Here is a 19000-nt window from a genome sequence, read left to right on the forward strand (position 1 = left end):
TTCGCAACAAAGTCTGTTCCTTTTCTTCGCTTTTATGTCTACCATCCTCGAAAAGTATTGCTCGCAAAGCTTCGTTATAACAAACGGTATGAATAACTCACGGGCTTTCTTAGCAACAAGAGGGTACGCTACGATTTGGTGACACCAAAACGTTGAGAGCGTTGTTGTTCTGAAAAGTTGCTGTTGAACCTGGCTCTGCTGAAGTTCAATGATTTCGTCGAGGCATTCATCATTGACATGATGTCGCAACACTAAACGTGAACGGCTGTCTCACCCATGCTGGATATGACTCTCTGGTGAGGAAGTATCCGTCGAGAGACTTTGCGAGCTCATCTAAGTGCATGGCAATTGTTTGCTTCAGTTCACCGGGTACAGAAATGTCTCCGATTTCACACACATCTTCGGTCTTACTTACACAGTCGTCCAGCAGGGGAAAGTTTGCGAAGTTATCATTCTCTGTTCGTCGTTTCAATAACGGTAGCTCTTTTTGAAAAGCATTCAGGTTTTCTTCCGCTTCGATGATGTTGACTCCACCGCCATGCATCTGTTGATTGAGAGCATTGAAGATATCGGCCATGTACGTCAAAATTAGAATAAGCCCAGATTTTTCGAAGCAATCTGTATGACAATGTTGGTGCTCTCGCAAAAACAGGGCTAATTCCACACGCATGGCAAAAACACGATTCAGCACCTTTCCCCGGGATAACCACCGAATGTTAGAATGGTACACAAGTACCTCGAATTCAGAGCCCATTTCATTACACAGCTCTTTGAAGATGCGGTGCTTCAGGGCAATATTTCGCACAAAGTTCATACATTCCACTACAATTTTTAATACTTCTGTCAGTTTTGAAGGCAAAGTTTTTGTTGCCAAGGCATGCCTGTGCAGAACACAGTGCGTTACAATGATGTGTGGTGCGTCGGCTTTCACCAGCGCACCAAAACCAGAGTTTCGTCCCAGTATGACTGGAACTCCGTTCAAGCAAACTGGAGAAACCATATCCCACGAAAGATCGTTGTCTCCGAAGAAGCCATCCACAAGTTTCTTCACGTCGGCTGTCTTAGTTGTTGTTGTAAGAGGCTTACGAAATAAAAAAAATCTTCTTTTTTTTGGTCATTCTTCACATAGCGCACGAATACAACAAGCTGGCTTAGACTGGAAACATCGGTGGTCTCGTCGAGTTGAATTTTGCTGGGCTTGAAATCAGATCTGCAACTACTTGAGCCAAGATATCATCGCTCATGTCATCTATTCTGCTGCTGATGGTGTCATTTGAAAGAGGAATTTGGGATAATTTATTTTCAGCAGCTTTTCCCAGCATGATATTCGTCATTTTCAACGCAGCTGGTTTTACGGGTTTCACCACGATGTTCAAGTACGCAACTTCGTACGATGCTGTGAGGATCGATTTGTCGATGGGTACAAAGCTGAAAACAGGCAAAGTAGCCTTTTTATCAAACCTGGCTCTCTTTACCTTGAATTCAGCAAGCGTTGTGTTCTTGTATTTCCCATCTACATGGAGCTTTAGGGAGTGTTCTCTTAATTTTACCGGTGCTAGACTAGAATTGCTCAACTTGGCATTGGAAATCATGCATTGAGGACGTTGACTCCCATCATGTTCCGTTATACACGTGAATCCATATTGTACGTATTCGTCCGACCACTTCCTGTTTTTGCTCAACATAGTTAGTATGAAGGGATTGAAAGAGTAGGGAAAAAATCACAAATGACGCACGATTACTACAGTCACAAGTCGACTGCTAAGCGCACAAAGTTCTCTGCAGCACAGATATTAAGGCCAAGTGGAGCATGACGTCACGAATCATACGAGTGGGGTGAAAGGAACGGACACACACACAGTGTGTGTGTTTTGACCTCCGCCGAACCCCTGGGGTTTGATTGAACCCAGCTTAAGAACCACTGCCCTAATAGTAGTAGAGACAACAATGTAATATTTGTATTTTAATTCAAGTTGCTTCTGTATTTAAAAAGCAACTAAACAAACTAGACTGGGAAGAGTGTATAAATTATTTTCTCACATTAGTTAGAGATCTCTGTTTTGACTTCACTGAAACTTATAAGCACTGTAGACATGGAGTCAAAATATGGATTTGTACCTTGAGAAAATAATTTAGACATAAATTACAGTCTTGTTTATTTATTTATTTTTAGATTCTCTAGTTGTGAGCTTGAAAATATAACCTTTCCGTTTTGATTCAACTTGTTTCTGTACTTTTATGACGATCCCCATTCTTCCTTTCAAATTAACAATTTTTAATAATCTTAGGAATTAGTAAGTGTTAACACTATTGTCCACATATTTTAAAATGTTTCAGTTGTTTAGACCTTACAACATGTTGAAATATTTCAAGCACTAAAAACTTACATCTTAGGATAATCACGAAGGCCATGGTTTACTGCATCATTTTGTTGACCTAAAACAACAGATAAATCTACTTTATAGCATAAAACAACAGATAAATCTACTTTATAATAAACAAAACAATAATGGCAATTCGCGATACAAAAAGTATTAATAATTGTTAAATAACAAAGTATGTTTCTACCATATACATTTAGCAGAAAGTTTCTTTTACGACATGTGATAAAAAAAAACACCTTTATCAGAGTTCGTTCGTTGAAGAGAGCATAAATTAAACTCGTGTGTTCTGCACCTCAGATATTTTAGGTGTTCCATCACTATTCGATTGGTGCTGTTGCTGCAGCCTTATGACGTGTGTGTCCTCCTATTGGCGTGAAGCAACACAATCGTTCAATTTTCAAAGCCGTGATTAATCGTGGAAAGGTCACTGATTTCTTATTACATGTACCATTATTCTTAGCAGTTTCTGACTGCTTTCTATGTTAGTATCAGGGTGCACTTGTTACATTTTCAGGGTAATTGGTTGCATTCAGTGTATCTGAATACAATTTCAGCAAACTATCGAGTTTAAGTCAAGTTACTTGATTCAAGTTGTTTGGGTAGCGTGAGCCACACTAGTTCAAGTTTAATCCAAGCTACTCGGTTAAGTGTGAACCACAATGGTTCAAGTTTAAGCCAGTCTACTCGGTTAAGTGTGAACCACAATGGTTCAAGTTTAAGCCAGTCTACTCGGTTAAGTGTGAACCACAATGGTTTAAGTTTAAACCAAGTTACTCTGTTAGTGTGAACTACAACGATGCAAATTTTGGCCAAGCTATTTGGTTAGCATGAACAAAATTATTTAATTTTAGCCAAGCAATTTGATTATTATAATTTACAATGGTAATAACTACATATTATAATTATGTAAACTGTTACAAGAAAAAAGTGCTTCAGTGGAGAGACTACTGTTTGTTTGTGAGAAATGTTCTGATGCTTCACTTTGCAAGGAGAGAAAACAAACTTTTTTATGGGTGGGTGGGGGTGGGTAAGAGTATATGTGGACCAAATTGACCTAGTGGTTAGCGCGCCCGTAAAGCGAATACAGGGTGTCAGTTCTTATCCTGCTACCACAGAAATGCGCTTCGCCCATGGTGCCGTGGTTGCGTTACAAGAGTGACGTCAAAACGACACTTCGTCAGAGTTGTCGGGAATGTTGTTAATTAATTACTGTTCTTCGTGTTTGTTAGTTCAAACCTACTTGTGGCTACGCGAACATTGTATCCGTGTATCTTCTCGCAAAACTTTTGGAACAAATTGTACAGGGTGGCCCGTAAGTCCCTACCCATCCATATGTTATTATGTTATATTCAATTACGCATGTATTATAAATTTGTTTCTTTTTTTCAGAGAAATATGGTCGATGTAAGCCCATTTACACTTGAACAGAACATGGCGTCGCATAATATTATGCAGTGAGAATGAGGGACACCACACAGATACACTGGATACATAAGATATATGGATGAGTAGGGACTTACGGGCCACTCTGTACTATTTACGAAGACAATGGGTAATTGTAACTTGTCTGGTAATATAAATCAAATACACTGAATACTTTAGGGGACTGTATTAATGGATTTGTGTTAGATAATAAACACATCTTAAAATGTATTATTTAAAGTCTAACTTCGTTTTTGTGGTATTTCTTTCATTCAGAATTTCTTGCAAAGCTATGTAGTTGCTATGTGCGCATAGCTGCCCCTGATTCTGCACCGACAGACTAGTTAGAAATAGCTATTCAATAATGAGAGTTATCTGACAACATTGGCCTCAGTATGTTGAGTGCGTCTTTGTAGCAGTGGGTCGGGAGCCATAATTTATATACTTATATTAATAGTTCGGCACGTCTAATCTCTCAGGATGTATATGTTGGTAATCCATACTGTTTGTTATCGCTCGGCATATGTATCTAATGTAATCAACAGTATTGTGTCATTAATATAGAAACATATGCATATCTAAACGGTATGAGTGGCGTAGCTAATCTCTGGGTTAACTCGATTAAGAAAGAATATTGTGGGTTAACAGCTTTTTCCATCCCCGTATTTAAAGTCAAGTTTGAAGGTTAACAGTAATCACAAGTATTCGTCAAAAGTAGGTCGTTGCAAATGCAAAAACTGAAACAAGGTAAATAAACAGCAAACTTTCTAACTTTCAGAATTGTGCGAGTTGCACAAACATTCTTTCCTTCCCATTATAACAGGAGCCGGTTTCTAAGTCATTTTGCATAAGAAATACATCGTCCAGGCTGTAGCCGTTTTGCGCCAAATACCTACATTTCAAACAACTAGAACTGAGAATATTCACATTTTAACCTTTTGGGTTATACATAACCTGTAACGTTTTACTAAACTAACCTTGCACATCCGCCACACCTTCAGATAGAGATGCACATACAATACTTTGACATGTGCACCCTTTCAGGTAATGTTTGTAATATGCAGTTTATTGAGATCCAAAAGAACCATGTTAGTGTTAGCGATACGACGTACCCTAAAGCGTCACTCGCTCTAACGCATGATTTGTCAATGTTTTGTCATAACATGCTAATATTTATTGAAAATGTTCACGTATCTTGTATCACAGGATTTTAACGCGTGTTGTCAAGGTTCTGTTTCATAAATACGATAATAACATAAATTTGCCGACTACGACGAGGGAAGAACTGGTAGACTCAAAAACACGAAAACGTTTTTTTTACTCTAAAATTAATAAAGACTCAGCAAACTTAGCATACTAAAGTAATTTCTAAACTGAGAAATTAATTAATTCACTCTAATCAACGATCCATGCTGTCAGTGTGCAGACTGTGTAATTGTAATGTACTTTCTTTAAATGTTGGGAAAAGTTACATACGTTTTATGTCCGCTTTATCTCGGACGGGTTTCTGATTTATTATTTTACTTCTTACGATTATATCTGTCAACAAGATTGATACACACCATTTCTTAACACAAATATATTTTAATATACAGAAAAAAATTATAATAACGGTTATTGAAAATAATTGTTTACATACTAAAATTTTACAAATTCATAACAATATTTAGCCTTCTATCTGATATAGAAGTATTTTAACACGATCAGGTCCACTTTACGGGAATGCTAACTAGCTCTATTCTTTAAACGTGAGTTGTTTTGCTGAAGTTATGCGATAGCTTCGTAGAAACGCTAACGTCCAACGTCAATTCCCTAAAGTTGAACATTTCGTAATGTTCGAAATCTATAAACGTTCCTGGTTAAGTATCTGCAGTTTTCCTATTAATAAGCATTTATTACAGTTACAGCTTTCAAAGTTTATAAGTAATAGAAACTGTTGCAAATCAACAATATTAAAACAGTTTGTCCGCGTTGCGTTTAATATCTTCTGTAAGCTTGAGAGATTTTCTAGAAATTTCAGCTGAAGCAACAATACTGGTATTTTATATACACAAATCTTACATTGTTGAATATTACACTCAAGAATTTTCTGCAAATTTAAGGAATAGGCGGGAATTTCGCAATACAGATTTAACAGTTAAAATACATTTCTAAATATATATATTTAACTAAAACAAACATCAATATTAAAATAAATATATATAATAGTAAATCCTTTACAGCGCTAAAGAACGTGTCAATAACTCTTTTAATATTTTTTACATTTAAATTCTGATGAGAGAATTGTGAAATAATTAACGACTGGAAAGTAAATATCGCGAGTTGTCGGTATAGTGGCTATTGTGGCTGTATCCCACGCGCGATCTTTTTTTTCTCTCACGTGTAGAAGTAGAAAACTAAACTTGTAGAAAAGTTTCGAATGATATAACTTGTTACTGCTTTTTTAGGCTATCCTTTTGTTGACGTGTTTACATAATCCAGAAGAGAAAGTTCGTTTTCTTACTTAGTTAATAAAATAATTTATTTTCTAAATAACATTTTACGTCCTGTAAAACTTAAATACTAATAATATGTAAATATTTAACCGCATTTTCTTTGTTTTGTTTTTAACTTGAGTGTGAGTATACAACAGGATCCAATAAAGCGTTAGAAATATAATACAAAACTATGCATTTTGTGTCATGAAGTTTCACCAAACGCTACGCTCTTTTAGATTCCTGTAAGATTCAGTTAAAAGAATGTTTTTATTACCTTTAAAAGATTTGTTTAACTGCAGTAACAAGACTAATTGTAGAAGAGAAAAGTCCTACTATTTCTCAGAGCAAACTAACATTTCTTAACATATAGGATGCTTATTCTGAGGTTAATATCCTTTTAAAGGTTTTAAAAAAATTTCTTTTATGTTAAAAGTAGGTGAGTTTTTAATATATTTTTATAAAAAAAAATCTAATTATTTGTAGTTTGAAAAAACTTTGTATTAGGATACAAAGTAATCAGACGTGAGACTGTCTCGTCTATCTACTGGTCTTTAAACGTGCATGAGTTGAATTTGGCGACACGGACCAGAACATATGATGACATTGTTGTAACCTCTCCCTGCAACCTCGACCTAGCAAAAAGAGGAAAACGACTAGTGACATTGTTTGCCTTTTTTCTTTCCCGAACGTTGTGTTCCTTGACATATGTTGTTTAATCATTAATAAAAATAGTTACTTACGAAGGTTTAAATCGTGTAAGCAAAATACAGAATTACTTTATAGCTTTTTACTCTAAACACACCAGTCAAGCAGAATCCGTGATATTTTTCCCTTGGACTGAATCTGTTTAGCCTTTTATGCGTGCCTCGAAAAAACACAACAAAGAGCAAGTGAAGTTCGATTTCTCAGCAGCGACTCCTACAATTGTATAGTGCTTCTGCGCTAACTTCAAATAGTCGATATTTCTAACTGTTGAGAGGGTCGTGAGACTCTTCGTCTTGACGAATGCATGCAGTGAAACAAAATTAACAAAGATCACGTCTTCCCCTTCAGAACTTGCTTGACGAATTACACGAAATCAAATGTAAAAAAACGCATGAAAATAATAAAATATTACGCGAAAAAAAGTATATCCACGTAAACGTCGAACAGTTCACCAGAAATGCGTATAAAATTGTTACACTGTTGAGAAATGTATGTACCTCAATTCATTATTATTATGCATGTGAAATTGTTACATTCTTTAGTAAATTTGTTAGCTTGTACTTAAGCATAAAGTTACACAGTGGCCTGTATGTTCTCTGCCCACCACGGGTATTGAAACCTGGTTTCTAGCGTTACAAGTCTGCAGGCATGCTGCTGTGCCACTAGGAGCTCCTGGTATGTTGGTGTCAAGCAAACTACATAGTCGCAGGGCTGATAATTCCAACGTTTTAACAGCTACACATTACTAATATAGATATTACTTTTTTATTACGCATAATGTTTGTTATATGCAAAAGAAAAATCTAAAATTAGATCAATATTATATTAAAATTACTGTGACTATCTCTATTGTTATTAAATATAGTAAATTAACTTAATCTCAATATTATTATTTTTTTAATTTACAGGGTTAGTAATGTGATACGAATTAGATGTGGGGCTATTTGAAATCGTCAATCTTGGTGGTTCAAAATAACAATGTTGATTTTTTCATTTTGTTTTTATTATGAGGTTAATTTTTTAACCATTTTCTGTGACGTCACGTGGTAGGGTTAAACGAAAGCTGGTTTTATAATTTTATTGTTGCAGAAGTTGGTAAAGTCGGCCATTAAACATTTGTAGGCCTTTAAGTTTGTATTTATTTGTTATTGAATTTCGCGCAAAGCTACTCAAGGGCTATCTGCGCTAGCCGTCCCTACTTTAGCAGTGTACGACTAGAGGGAAGGCAACTAGTCATCACCACCCACCGCCAACTCTTGGGCTACTATTTTACCAACGAATAGTGGGATTGACCGTAACATTATAACGCCTCTACAGCTGAAAGGGTGAGCATGTTTGGTGCGACGGGAATTCGAACCCGCGACCATCAGATTACGAGTTCAACGCCTTAACCCACCTGACCATGACGGGCTAAAATTTGTAAATATCTTATTCATTTTTCTATACAGCAATGGAAACTTACGTTTCACTCACTACAGAAAAAGGAGGCGTAACATTTAAATTATTTTGTTAAGATAGCGATCTTATTATTTTCTCACTTTTTTTGAAGATACATTTTGATTCTTTTCTTAATAACCTAACATTCAGAATTAACGTACAGAGGCCATAAACATTATGGATGCAATGTACAGGTAAAAAATACAGTATAAAGTCAGCCATTCTAGATTAGAAAATATACACTTTGACACTGTTTGCATTAAATAAAAAGGAAAAAAATAGCAAATAGATGTGACTAAACTCTCATGTGGCTGAATATTAATCCAGATAGTAACTTACAGGATTGATATTACCCCTCTGACTAAATTGTACATCTAGAGATATTCAGGATCGAAGTTGTTTTATAACTCCAATAATATTTTTCAAAGGATAAATATTTGTTGTTTCGTTATAAAAAAAAAATTTTACTACAGCAATATAAATTGTTCCAATGCATATTGTGTCACCATGTCACGGCTTTTAATCTGGATAATAGCCAAATATCTCAGTCAAGCAGGCGCCAATCGAGCCGCGAACTTGCAGATTGCTTTGAGGTCATCTTTCCACTGCTATATCAAAGTGAATCAGTTTTTTTTTTATAGCCTACACTTAGCTTTTGGTTGTATCCGGTTAGAGTGGGATGAAAGGAGCAGTTTTTGGGCCTGTTTTATCTCATTCAAAGTGTTCTAAATCACGATCTTTGCCCAGATCTGAAGTTTGGTCCTAACTTATTTAAGAGAAAGTATGTGGTTCGTTTTTACATATCTGGGCAAATGAACTGGAGTGTCAGAACTCTTTATACTGCTGTCTTGAACATGAACTGGAATATGTATTTTCAAGCTAGAAATAACGTAGCAAACATTGGAATTGATGTTTTCAGGCTATCACGTGTTCGTGTAAACGTTTATCAAACAGCACGTAGTTGTAAAATAAATATCTTCATTGTTATTTAGTAATATAATCATGATACTGATGTTCTTAAAACACGTTGTTTTGGTTGATATAACAGTGATATAAAGTGAAACGGTTATAAATGTTGCAAACTTGTCTTGCCAGGCAGTTATTGCTAATCAGTACAGAAAAGCGATAGACTTACATGCGTGGTATGGTGTTCTCTTTCAGAGAAGGAAAATTAAACTAGAAAAAAATTATGTGCTGTAGTTTTCTGTGTGTGTTTTGTCGTTTCAGAACAAAATCATGAAAACCACAGAATTATAAAATAGTTCACTTTCGTCTGCTTCTTCATGAAAACAAAATTGACCATGTTTAAAACCTACAGCATTTTTCTTGTTCATTTCTTTTGTTCATTGCGAATATCTTTTATTGGTAGTTGTTTTAAGCTTAAACTCAGTTTCGTTAACAGTTCAACTATATTTTACTTAGTATTTGTACCCACATTGGTAGAGATTAATCAGTACTAGTTAGTTACCGCTGCAAGAGGGTCGCACCAGATACCCTCGCACCAGGGGAGCAGCTGCTATATATAAACATTAGTAGTGTTAATTAAATACCGTTTCTGAAGTGTCATCCATATTCAGTGACATATGGTACTTAAAATAAATAAGATAACTACAATAAACTAAATCAAACTAACAAATTAGTTTTGGTTTGTTTTGAATTTCGCGCAAAGCTACACGAGGGTTATCTGCGCTAGCCGTCCCTAATTTAACAGTGTGATGTACAACGCTAAAATCCGAAATTCGATTCCCAGAAATGAACACAGCTGATAGCCTAATGTGGTTTTGCTATAATAAAACAAACTAAACACACGTCGTTTCTGAAATAATTTATCTGGATTAATTACCTCCTACTTCGCCAAACATTATAAATATATAAAATCATATTACGTTTAAAAAGCTCTAAAATTACAAACAAAATATTTCATTAATCAATATATTTTGCTTTTCATCACAAAAATCAATAGGGAAAGTTTATTTGTTTGTTTTGTTTTTGAATTTCGCGCAAAGCTACTCGAGGGCTATCTGCGCTAGCTGTCCCTAATTTAGCTGTGTAAGACTAGAGGGAAGGCAGCTAGTCATCACTACCCAGGGCAAACTCTTGTGCAATTCTTTTACCGACGAATAGTTGGATTGATTTTTACACTATAACGTCCCCACGGCTGAAAGGGCGAACATGTTTGGTGCGACCGGGATTCGAACCCGCGACTCTCGGATAACGAGTCGAGTGCCTTAACCACCTGGCCATGCCGGGCCTAACAAATAAGTAAGCACACCTTTTTTTTATACGTTGCCCTGTTGTGTAGGCTATCTATTACGTCATGTCATTTTGGCGGTTGGTATTTAGGACGTTCAAATCCCTGTCACATCAAACATGCTTTGCCCTTTCAGACGTGGGTGAGTTATAATGTGACGGTCAATCCTACTATTTGTTGGTAAAAAGTAGCCCAAGCAAACGGTTTTTTATAACGTGACGGTTAATCCCGCTGTTCGTTGGTAAAAGAGTAACTCAAAAGTTGACGGTAGGTGGTGATGACTAGCTGCCTTCCATCTAGTCTTAGACTGCTAAATTAGGGACGGCTAGTGCAGATAGCCTTCGAGTAGCTTTGCGCGAAATTCAAAACAAACCAAACTATTTAACACTTAACGAACATAGTTCTATGTTACTGAGTTGACATAGCACTCAGCACCATCTATTCATAAGTGGAGATTTATAATACATTAAATAATTCAACATAAGCGAACTGAAAAAAATCTTCGAATTCCTAAAATGTCTGATTTTTTATCTGTTCAACAAATGTTGTATTTTTCAAGTTAAACCACGACTATTAGGTTTTACTTTTTCCCTTAACTTCAGGTTTTCTATATTGAACTCGTACTCGTTGTTCGTTTAATTTATTTTTCTGTTACCCTACCCAATTTATTTTATCTTTTTTACGTTTTTAAAGATTCATGAAACCAGCAAACTTTTGTATCAAGATGTGATGTTAACTTAAACTCTAAAGGGCGTTTTAAAGGTTTATTTTGAAACTGTAAGTTTCAGTTTCTTGCTTTAGAAAAATTTTACGTGCTTTATAAAATTACTGTATTTTAACGTAGTTATTTTTGAAGCTCATTGATTGTTATTAAAATAGCAAAGCTATAAGTAAATAAGTTTCATGTTATATTATGCGTAAGTCTTAGAATTTTAGTGTGAAGTTGTTTAGTTTTTCTATTGTTGTTTTTAGTATTATGTAGACTTGGTGACAATGAAACTGTATTTTCACGCAACACGGGTGTTACATTATGTGATAGTAACAAAAAAATGTTTTCATATATAAATGACAAGATTTAGACTGTGTTAAAGTTTAAAATGGCCGCCCATCTCCTTTCCAGTCAGTACCCTGGTTTGGTACCTCCATAGTCACGTCCGTGATAGATTGCCTTAAAAGCTGCACCCACATGGTTATTGTATTGCTTGATTGATTACCTGAGGTGATTGACAGAAACTGTGTGACCGGCGCCTCTGACAATTCTATATCGCGGTCTTCGGAACCCGCATTTAAAGACTCTTCTGATGAGATTACGAGACATCTCAGCTTTTGTTAAATGGATATCTCACAAACTAGCTTGGGATCAGAACTTTTAGAAATTCAGTTATTATTCTTAACACGCTGTATAGTGGAACTGGAACGTGGTAAATAGTGTTCTTATCAAGGCAGTTTGTAGTGCAAGCAGCCGGAAGTCTTCTTTTCACTTGCTACACCGAACCCAGAGCTAGTAACATAGCATTGTTTTCACTATGGTGGTCTGTCAACTGGATTATAACGTGTTTGTGACCAAACCACCAAGTGGTTCATCAGGTTCCTTTATAGAGATTATTCGGGGGTGGGGTGGATGTGTATCGTTGCCTGATTGACACATTGTGTCTTGTTCACTGAAATATACTACGTACACGTGGTCAACAATACATAAAACATAATCTTGTAATTTACAGCAGAGAAACTTTGCATCATATTCAAATTAATCTCAGTTAAATTTAAAGTGATGAATGAAATAGGTTTTAAAAAGTTAGTAAAACTATATTTAAATGAACGTCTTCATTCAACAATAATTATAAACTTCAAAGCAACTTATGACTACAGAACCTGTAATATCACTCTTTGACTCAAATAATTCCATCAGTTTCCCGCTGGGATAGCGATAAGCCCACGCACATACAACGCTAAAATCAGGGGTTCGATTCTCCTCTGTGGGTGCAATAAGTTGCCCACTATGGCTTTGCTGTAAGAAAAACATATACATACACAATCAAAGCTTCTCTATAATCTTAACCTGCAGGTTATGAAATAAGAATAATAGATATTGATGAATAAGAATTACAAAAAAAAACTTATCTGTATTAGGCATAGTTAAGATTCATTCCTTTAAGATTATATTAAGTATATCGAAGACCTTGAGTTACAAAATGTCAGCGTAATAAAAATCTGCAATATAAGATGTTAGCTCGATTTCCAGGATATGTCATCTCCTGATTATAGTTTACACTGGAAGTAGCAGTTAACACAAACATAAATGTTGGTGATTAAATCATTTGTAATGAGTTTTATATTTTAATCTTATAGGCTGCAAATCCAGATGAATTGAGTTTTTTAGAACAGGAAGAGCTTTGGATTATTGGAGAGGGAGACGGTGATGGCTGGGTGAAGGTAAGATTTGCTGCGTTAAAAATGATGAAAACTGATTCAATGGATGATGTAAAATGTGTAACGTTCATCAGTCTCTTTATAAAATAACAGTAATCTCAGTGAGCAAGGAGTGAACTGGCATTTGTTTAGACACTAGAGAATCTGTTAAGGATCAGACAACCATCACTCAGATCGACTCGGAACAGGAAGAGGGGGATGTTGGTAATTTCTTGGAATTTTACAAATTTAAACTTTAAGTGTTGGATAAATAACTTCATTTTTTAGAATTTGTGATCATCACATAAGTAAATTCCCCAATACTCCATGCGGTCAGCCTGTTTCTAGACTAGAAGCAAAAGAACAACTAATTTAAGGACCCAATATGTGAGTAACTTTTACTATGAAAAAGTAATTTGTCCATGTGTGTATCATCACAATAGGTTATAAGAGTGATCTGTTCACATATATTTATGTATTATCACAATATATTATAAGAGTCATCTGTCCACACATATCTATATTTTTAATCACAATACATTTTAAAAATTGTCTGTTTGCTCACATCTTTATACAATCATAATACATGATAAAAGTGACTGTTCACGCATATCTGTGTATGATCACATTAAATTATAAGAGTGGTATGTTCATCTATATCTGTGTATTATCACAATGCATTATAAAAGTGACTGTTCTTCTATATCTATGAATGATCACAATACATTATAAAAGTGACTGTTCATCCATATCTATGTATAATCATTATGCATTATTAAAGTGACTGTTCGCCCTTATCTGTGTGTTATCACAATACATTATAAAAGTGACTGTTCATCCATATTTATGTATAATCATTATGCATTATTAAAGTGACTCTTCGCCCTTATCTGTGTGTTATCACAATACATTATAAAAGTGATCTGTTCACCTATATCTGTGTATAATCACAATACATTATAAAAATAACAAGAACTGCAAAACAAAAAAACAAAACATTTTTGGTAAGTTTATAATTATGAGTTCTACGTACTCAATGTTGAAATGAACTAGTCCTCATATGTTTGAAATCCAAAATATTTAGGTTGCCCTAAGTTCTGTAAACCTCTTGGGTTTGCCCTCATTTTTGTCATTTGCATAGAGCGATGCTTGTTACTAATAGTATCTTTTTTTTTAAATTAAATGAAAGATGGGGGACCATATCTGAAAAGATTGCTATTACATGGTTAATTATGACCATGCATCGTGAAAAAAACTTTCCAGCAGATAAGATTGATCAGATGTGTTTTTTTTCTTTCTTCTTCTTACATGTTAAAAGGCGTGAGTTTTGGAGTTTAATTTTGTTATGCGTGCTAGGTTCTGTAGTAGAAACGCATGAGTTTTGGAGTTTAATTTTATTATGCGTGCTAGGTTCTGTACTAGAAACACATGAGTTTTGGAGATTGATTTTGTTGTGTTCTGGGTTTTGTAGTAGAAACACATGAGTTTTGGAGATTGATTTTGTTATACGTGCTAGGTTCTGTAGTAGAAACATCCAAAATATCTTTAGATGAAAGGTGAAACAGGCTTAGTATATTCCCATGATATTGCACCTCTTTGTAAAAGTCGAAACCATTGGGCCATGGAAAACCTTTCAATAAATTTCATATAATTATAATTTAGAAGACCCGTTAACACTTATTGTATTAGAATAAACTGAGTTGTGTGCACGTAAATATCATGAAAAGATGTTCAGTTCCTTCCAATATAGTTAAGCCTAGGCACTGTGTTGGATCAAAGGTAAGAGGTTAAATGAAGATGAAAGGACAGGCATAGCTATTCTAATCCATTACACTTGAAAGTTTCATATGTCGGAAAAGACCAAAAGCATGTTAATATATTTCACAGTTTATCTATCCAGGTTACATCTTTCAATGTTTATATCCAAAATGAGATCCTTCTGATGATTCCTCCACCTTTGAGACTTTCCCATAGACGTTCTCTTAACATTATTTTTTGAGGCAATCAGACCGTTTCGCTATGCACTTTCTCGGCTACAATTTTCTATTGGCTGTCTGTAATCTTTCTAAACCCTGCTCTTTTACTTGTACGTTTCATTTTTTTCGTTCTTTCTAATATTGTTCCCTTTGGTTTCTTTGTTTCCTTATCTTCTGCGCCATATCTTATCATTTTGGTTTAATCTATCTTCCTATCATAGATGAAGAGAAAGACAAATATGTTTGTACATTATCTTGTGTGTGTGTATATATATGTATATATACTTGTTTGTACATTATCTTGTGTGTGTGTATATATACTTGTTTACAAGTCATCATCCAATGATATCTTAAGTCAAATACAAATAAATATCTTCATGAGAAACACAAACTTCAATACAACATACTATCTAACACGTCGTTACACACACACGTACACAACATAAAGTACAAAGTAAAATTTATATACATAAAAATAACAGTGATATTTAATTTCAGTTTTCACTATGTATTGTATATTTTCAGTTATTCCTATTAAAATCTGTACCTACGTTTCGTGAACCCCAAGCCATGCTAAAACCGTGTTTCTCCGAAAATAAGACAGGTCTTATATTAATTTTCACTCCAAAATATGACACTAGGGCTTATTTTCGGGGGATGTCTTATTTTGATATATTAAAAAAATGAAGTTACAAAGTAAAACTATTAAACTAACCATTTAAAATAAACTATTATTAAACTATTAAACTAACTGATTAATACTTAAACAAACTAATTAATTAAACTAATTAATAAATTAATTTTTTTTATTTCTTTCCTCTTCCTGCCACTCTTAACTAGGGCTTATTTTAAGGGTAGGGCTTATATTAAAACTATCCCCAAAAATCACACTAGGTCTTATTTTATGGGTAGGTCTTATTATCGGAGAAACACGGTATACATCAGTTCGTATTTTATTTAGAAAGTTTATTTTAAAATAGTTCATAACTTCTTAACTGTCCTAACTTTATTATGTTTGTTCACGCTTCACTAATATTAAGTGTGTTTTTTTTCAAGGCACGAAACTACAGAAACGAAGAAGGCTACATTCCTCAAAACTACGTAGAGATTACTGATGGCCAGAACCTTGTGTCATCTATATTCATGGCACCCTCATTGGTCGCATTTGTTGATTACAGTCAGTCTAACAAACCTGGTGAAGGTTTCGTTTCGGAATCATCTGTTCCTGGTGCGGAGATTAACGACAGTTTGCAACTGCCTTGTGGTAGTATTATTATGTTTTATAGGACTGACAATAATTAAGTGTTTGACATTCCACTTAAAATCTCGACCTCAAGGTTTGGTTACACCTTTCTGTGGATCTAATATTTTCATCCCTATGGTGGACGCAACAAATAGTTCAATGTGGCCTTGCCATAAAACAATCAAAATTTAATATTTTAGTATTAGTTGTTGTTGTTCTTTTTGTTTTGTTTTTACAAATTTGCTTGAAACTTCTGGATAACTTTTACTAGTCAAACATGTCTGTTTCGGACACTGTTAGACTAGGAATGGAATTGTGACATTGTTTTGAGAAAGTATTAGATTATAGGAACAAAAGACTTACATAGCTTTAATATCTTGTTTCTTTGTTACAGATAAGTTTTGTCAGGCATTGTATGATTACGAAGCAACGTGTGATGAAGAACTTACCTTCATGGAGGGCCAGATCATCCGCATTTTGAAGAAAGTGGTCCATGATGTAGATGACGGATGGTGGGAAGGCGAAGTTGACGGAAATATTGGCATTTTCCCATCATTAGTCGTTAAAGAGATTAAAACAAGCGGGGAATCGCAGACTCCCAGTGTAAGTTACAATAATGTATATATAGATATAGTAAACAAGACAGTTCAGATCCTACTTGAACACAAAGTAAAAGGAAAATAAAATATGAGAAAACGACAGAGAATGCAGTGTCTCATGATGTAATTATTTGTTACCTGAAAGAAGGGTCGTTGACACATCATCTGATGCTAGTCCTTAACTCTGTAATCACTGGATTAAACTAGAGAGTATGACAGAGAATATGTCTTCTAGTGATGCTTGTATCAAACATGGAAATGGTTTATTAACACACCATCTGATTCTGGGGCATGACTCAATAATGGATGGATTAAATAGTTTTTGATGATGCTTATATGAAACTAGAAAGAGGTTCGTTGACACATCGTCTGATGCTGTTGAATAACTCAGTAATGGATGGATTAAGTAGTTTGTGATGATGCTTGTATCAAACTTGAAAGAGGTTTGTTGATACACCATCTAATGCTGTTGAATAACATAATTATAGATGGATTAAATAGTTTGTGATGATGCTTGTATCAAACTTGAAAGAGGTTCGTTGATACGCCATCTGATGCTGATGAATAACTCAATAATGGATGGATTAAATAGTTTGTGATGATGTTTGTATCAAACATGAAAAGGGTTCGTTGATACACCATCTAATACTGTTGAATAACTTAATAATAGATGGATTAGATATTGTGATGATGTTTGTATCAAACTTGAAAGAGGTTCGTTGATGCACCATCTAATGCTGTTGAACAACTTAATAATGGATGGATTAAATAGTTTTTGATGATGCTTGTATCAAACATGAAAAGGGTTCGTTGATACACCATCTGATGCTGATGAATAACTCAATAATGGATGGATTAAATAGTTTGTGATGATGTTTGTATCAAACTTCAAAAAGGTTTTTTGAACACCATCTGATGCTGATGCATAACTCAGCTGTGGAGTTACTGGATGAAGATTTAGCTTTTTTCAATCTTTAGAATCTGATGACCATCCTCTGAGTATAATGCGTTTGTAACAACATTTTAACCTTTTTGTTTAACGCTATTTCTTATACTTTAAGTATAATATCTTCTGATATTTACCTTAGCTATACAAATATCCTTTCTTCTTGTCTATTCTGGAAAGATGTGTAGCGCATGTAATCGTTTCGTAGAAAAATAAGGTAACCAAGTAAGAATTCAAAAGGAGTTAACGAGTTGGATTTTACTGATGGATGAAACGACTGAAACGTGCCACACAAGCACAAACCTGGTGAGCTCAAATGTCGTTTACGTTATTTTTCACCATCTGAAGGACACAACTTCATTGCTGTCTTGTTTCCCACATGAGGCGTTTTCTACTCAAAGGAAAAGTTTTGAAAATTTTGTAGTATCTTCTAAGTCTCATTAGATACAGATATTACTATAGGCATCTTTTGTTTTCCGCATTCTCTCTATACCTTATTCAAAGAGATCCGTGGATCACATAGATTAACATCATAAACTGTGACCTCAAGTCATGCTTCCCTTTAATTCACAAACGACCCGGCATAGCCAAGTGGTTAAGGCGTCATCTGATGGTCGCGGGTTCGAATCTCCGTCGCTCCAAACATGCTCGCCCTTTCAGCCGTGGGGGCGGTATAATGTGACAGTCAATCCCTCTATTCGTTGGTAGAAGAGTAGCCCAAGAGTTGGCGGTGAGTGGTGATGACTAGCTGCCTTCCCTCTAGTCTTATACTGCTAAATTAGGGACGGCTAGCGCAGATAGCCCTCGTGTAGCTTTGCGCAAAATTCAAAAACAAAAACAAACAATTCACAAACGTTAATATACACTTATTCGTTTGCGAGTACATAAATCTGTGAGCACTGTAAACAAGCATTAAAACTAAACGTTATGTCTATGCTGAACAACCTATGGAAAGATAATATATGTTTATATAAATAAATCTGCAACATTCTTTGAACGTTTTGAAAGTTGAATTTTTGAAATGGCCCCTTCAAACAATGATAATTTAAATAACTGTGTTACAGGAGTTTGTTTTATTCTTAAATTAAATATACCATGTATTATAATTATGCGTTTCCTTGGCGAATTATTATCAGATTTATGTATTCTTT

At 34.9% G+C, this 19000-nt stretch overlaps 1 protein-coding gene across 1 annotated transcript in view; it reads left to right on the top strand.

The window, feature by feature from the left end:
- The window catches only part of LOC143228549 (protein nervous wreck-like), a 156385-nt gene that overhangs the window by 116255 nt on the left and 21130 nt on the right, over nucleotides 1-19000 (top strand). The window contains exons 15-17 of the mRNA XM_076459792.1: nucleotides 13026-13109; nucleotides 16118-16325; nucleotides 16699-16907. Of these exons, the coding sequence (XP_076315907.1) occupies nucleotides 13026-13109; nucleotides 16118-16325; nucleotides 16699-16907 (501 nt within the window). The remainder of the gene's footprint in view (nucleotides 1-13025; nucleotides 13110-16117; nucleotides 16326-16698; nucleotides 16908-19000) is intronic.

This window comes from Tachypleus tridentatus, chromosome 10 (assembly GCF_004210375.1).
Source record: "Tachypleus tridentatus isolate NWPU-2018 chromosome 10, ASM421037v1, whole genome shotgun sequence".
Taxonomy (NCBI): Eukaryota; Metazoa; Arthropoda; class Merostomata; order Xiphosura; family Limulidae; genus Tachypleus; species Tachypleus tridentatus.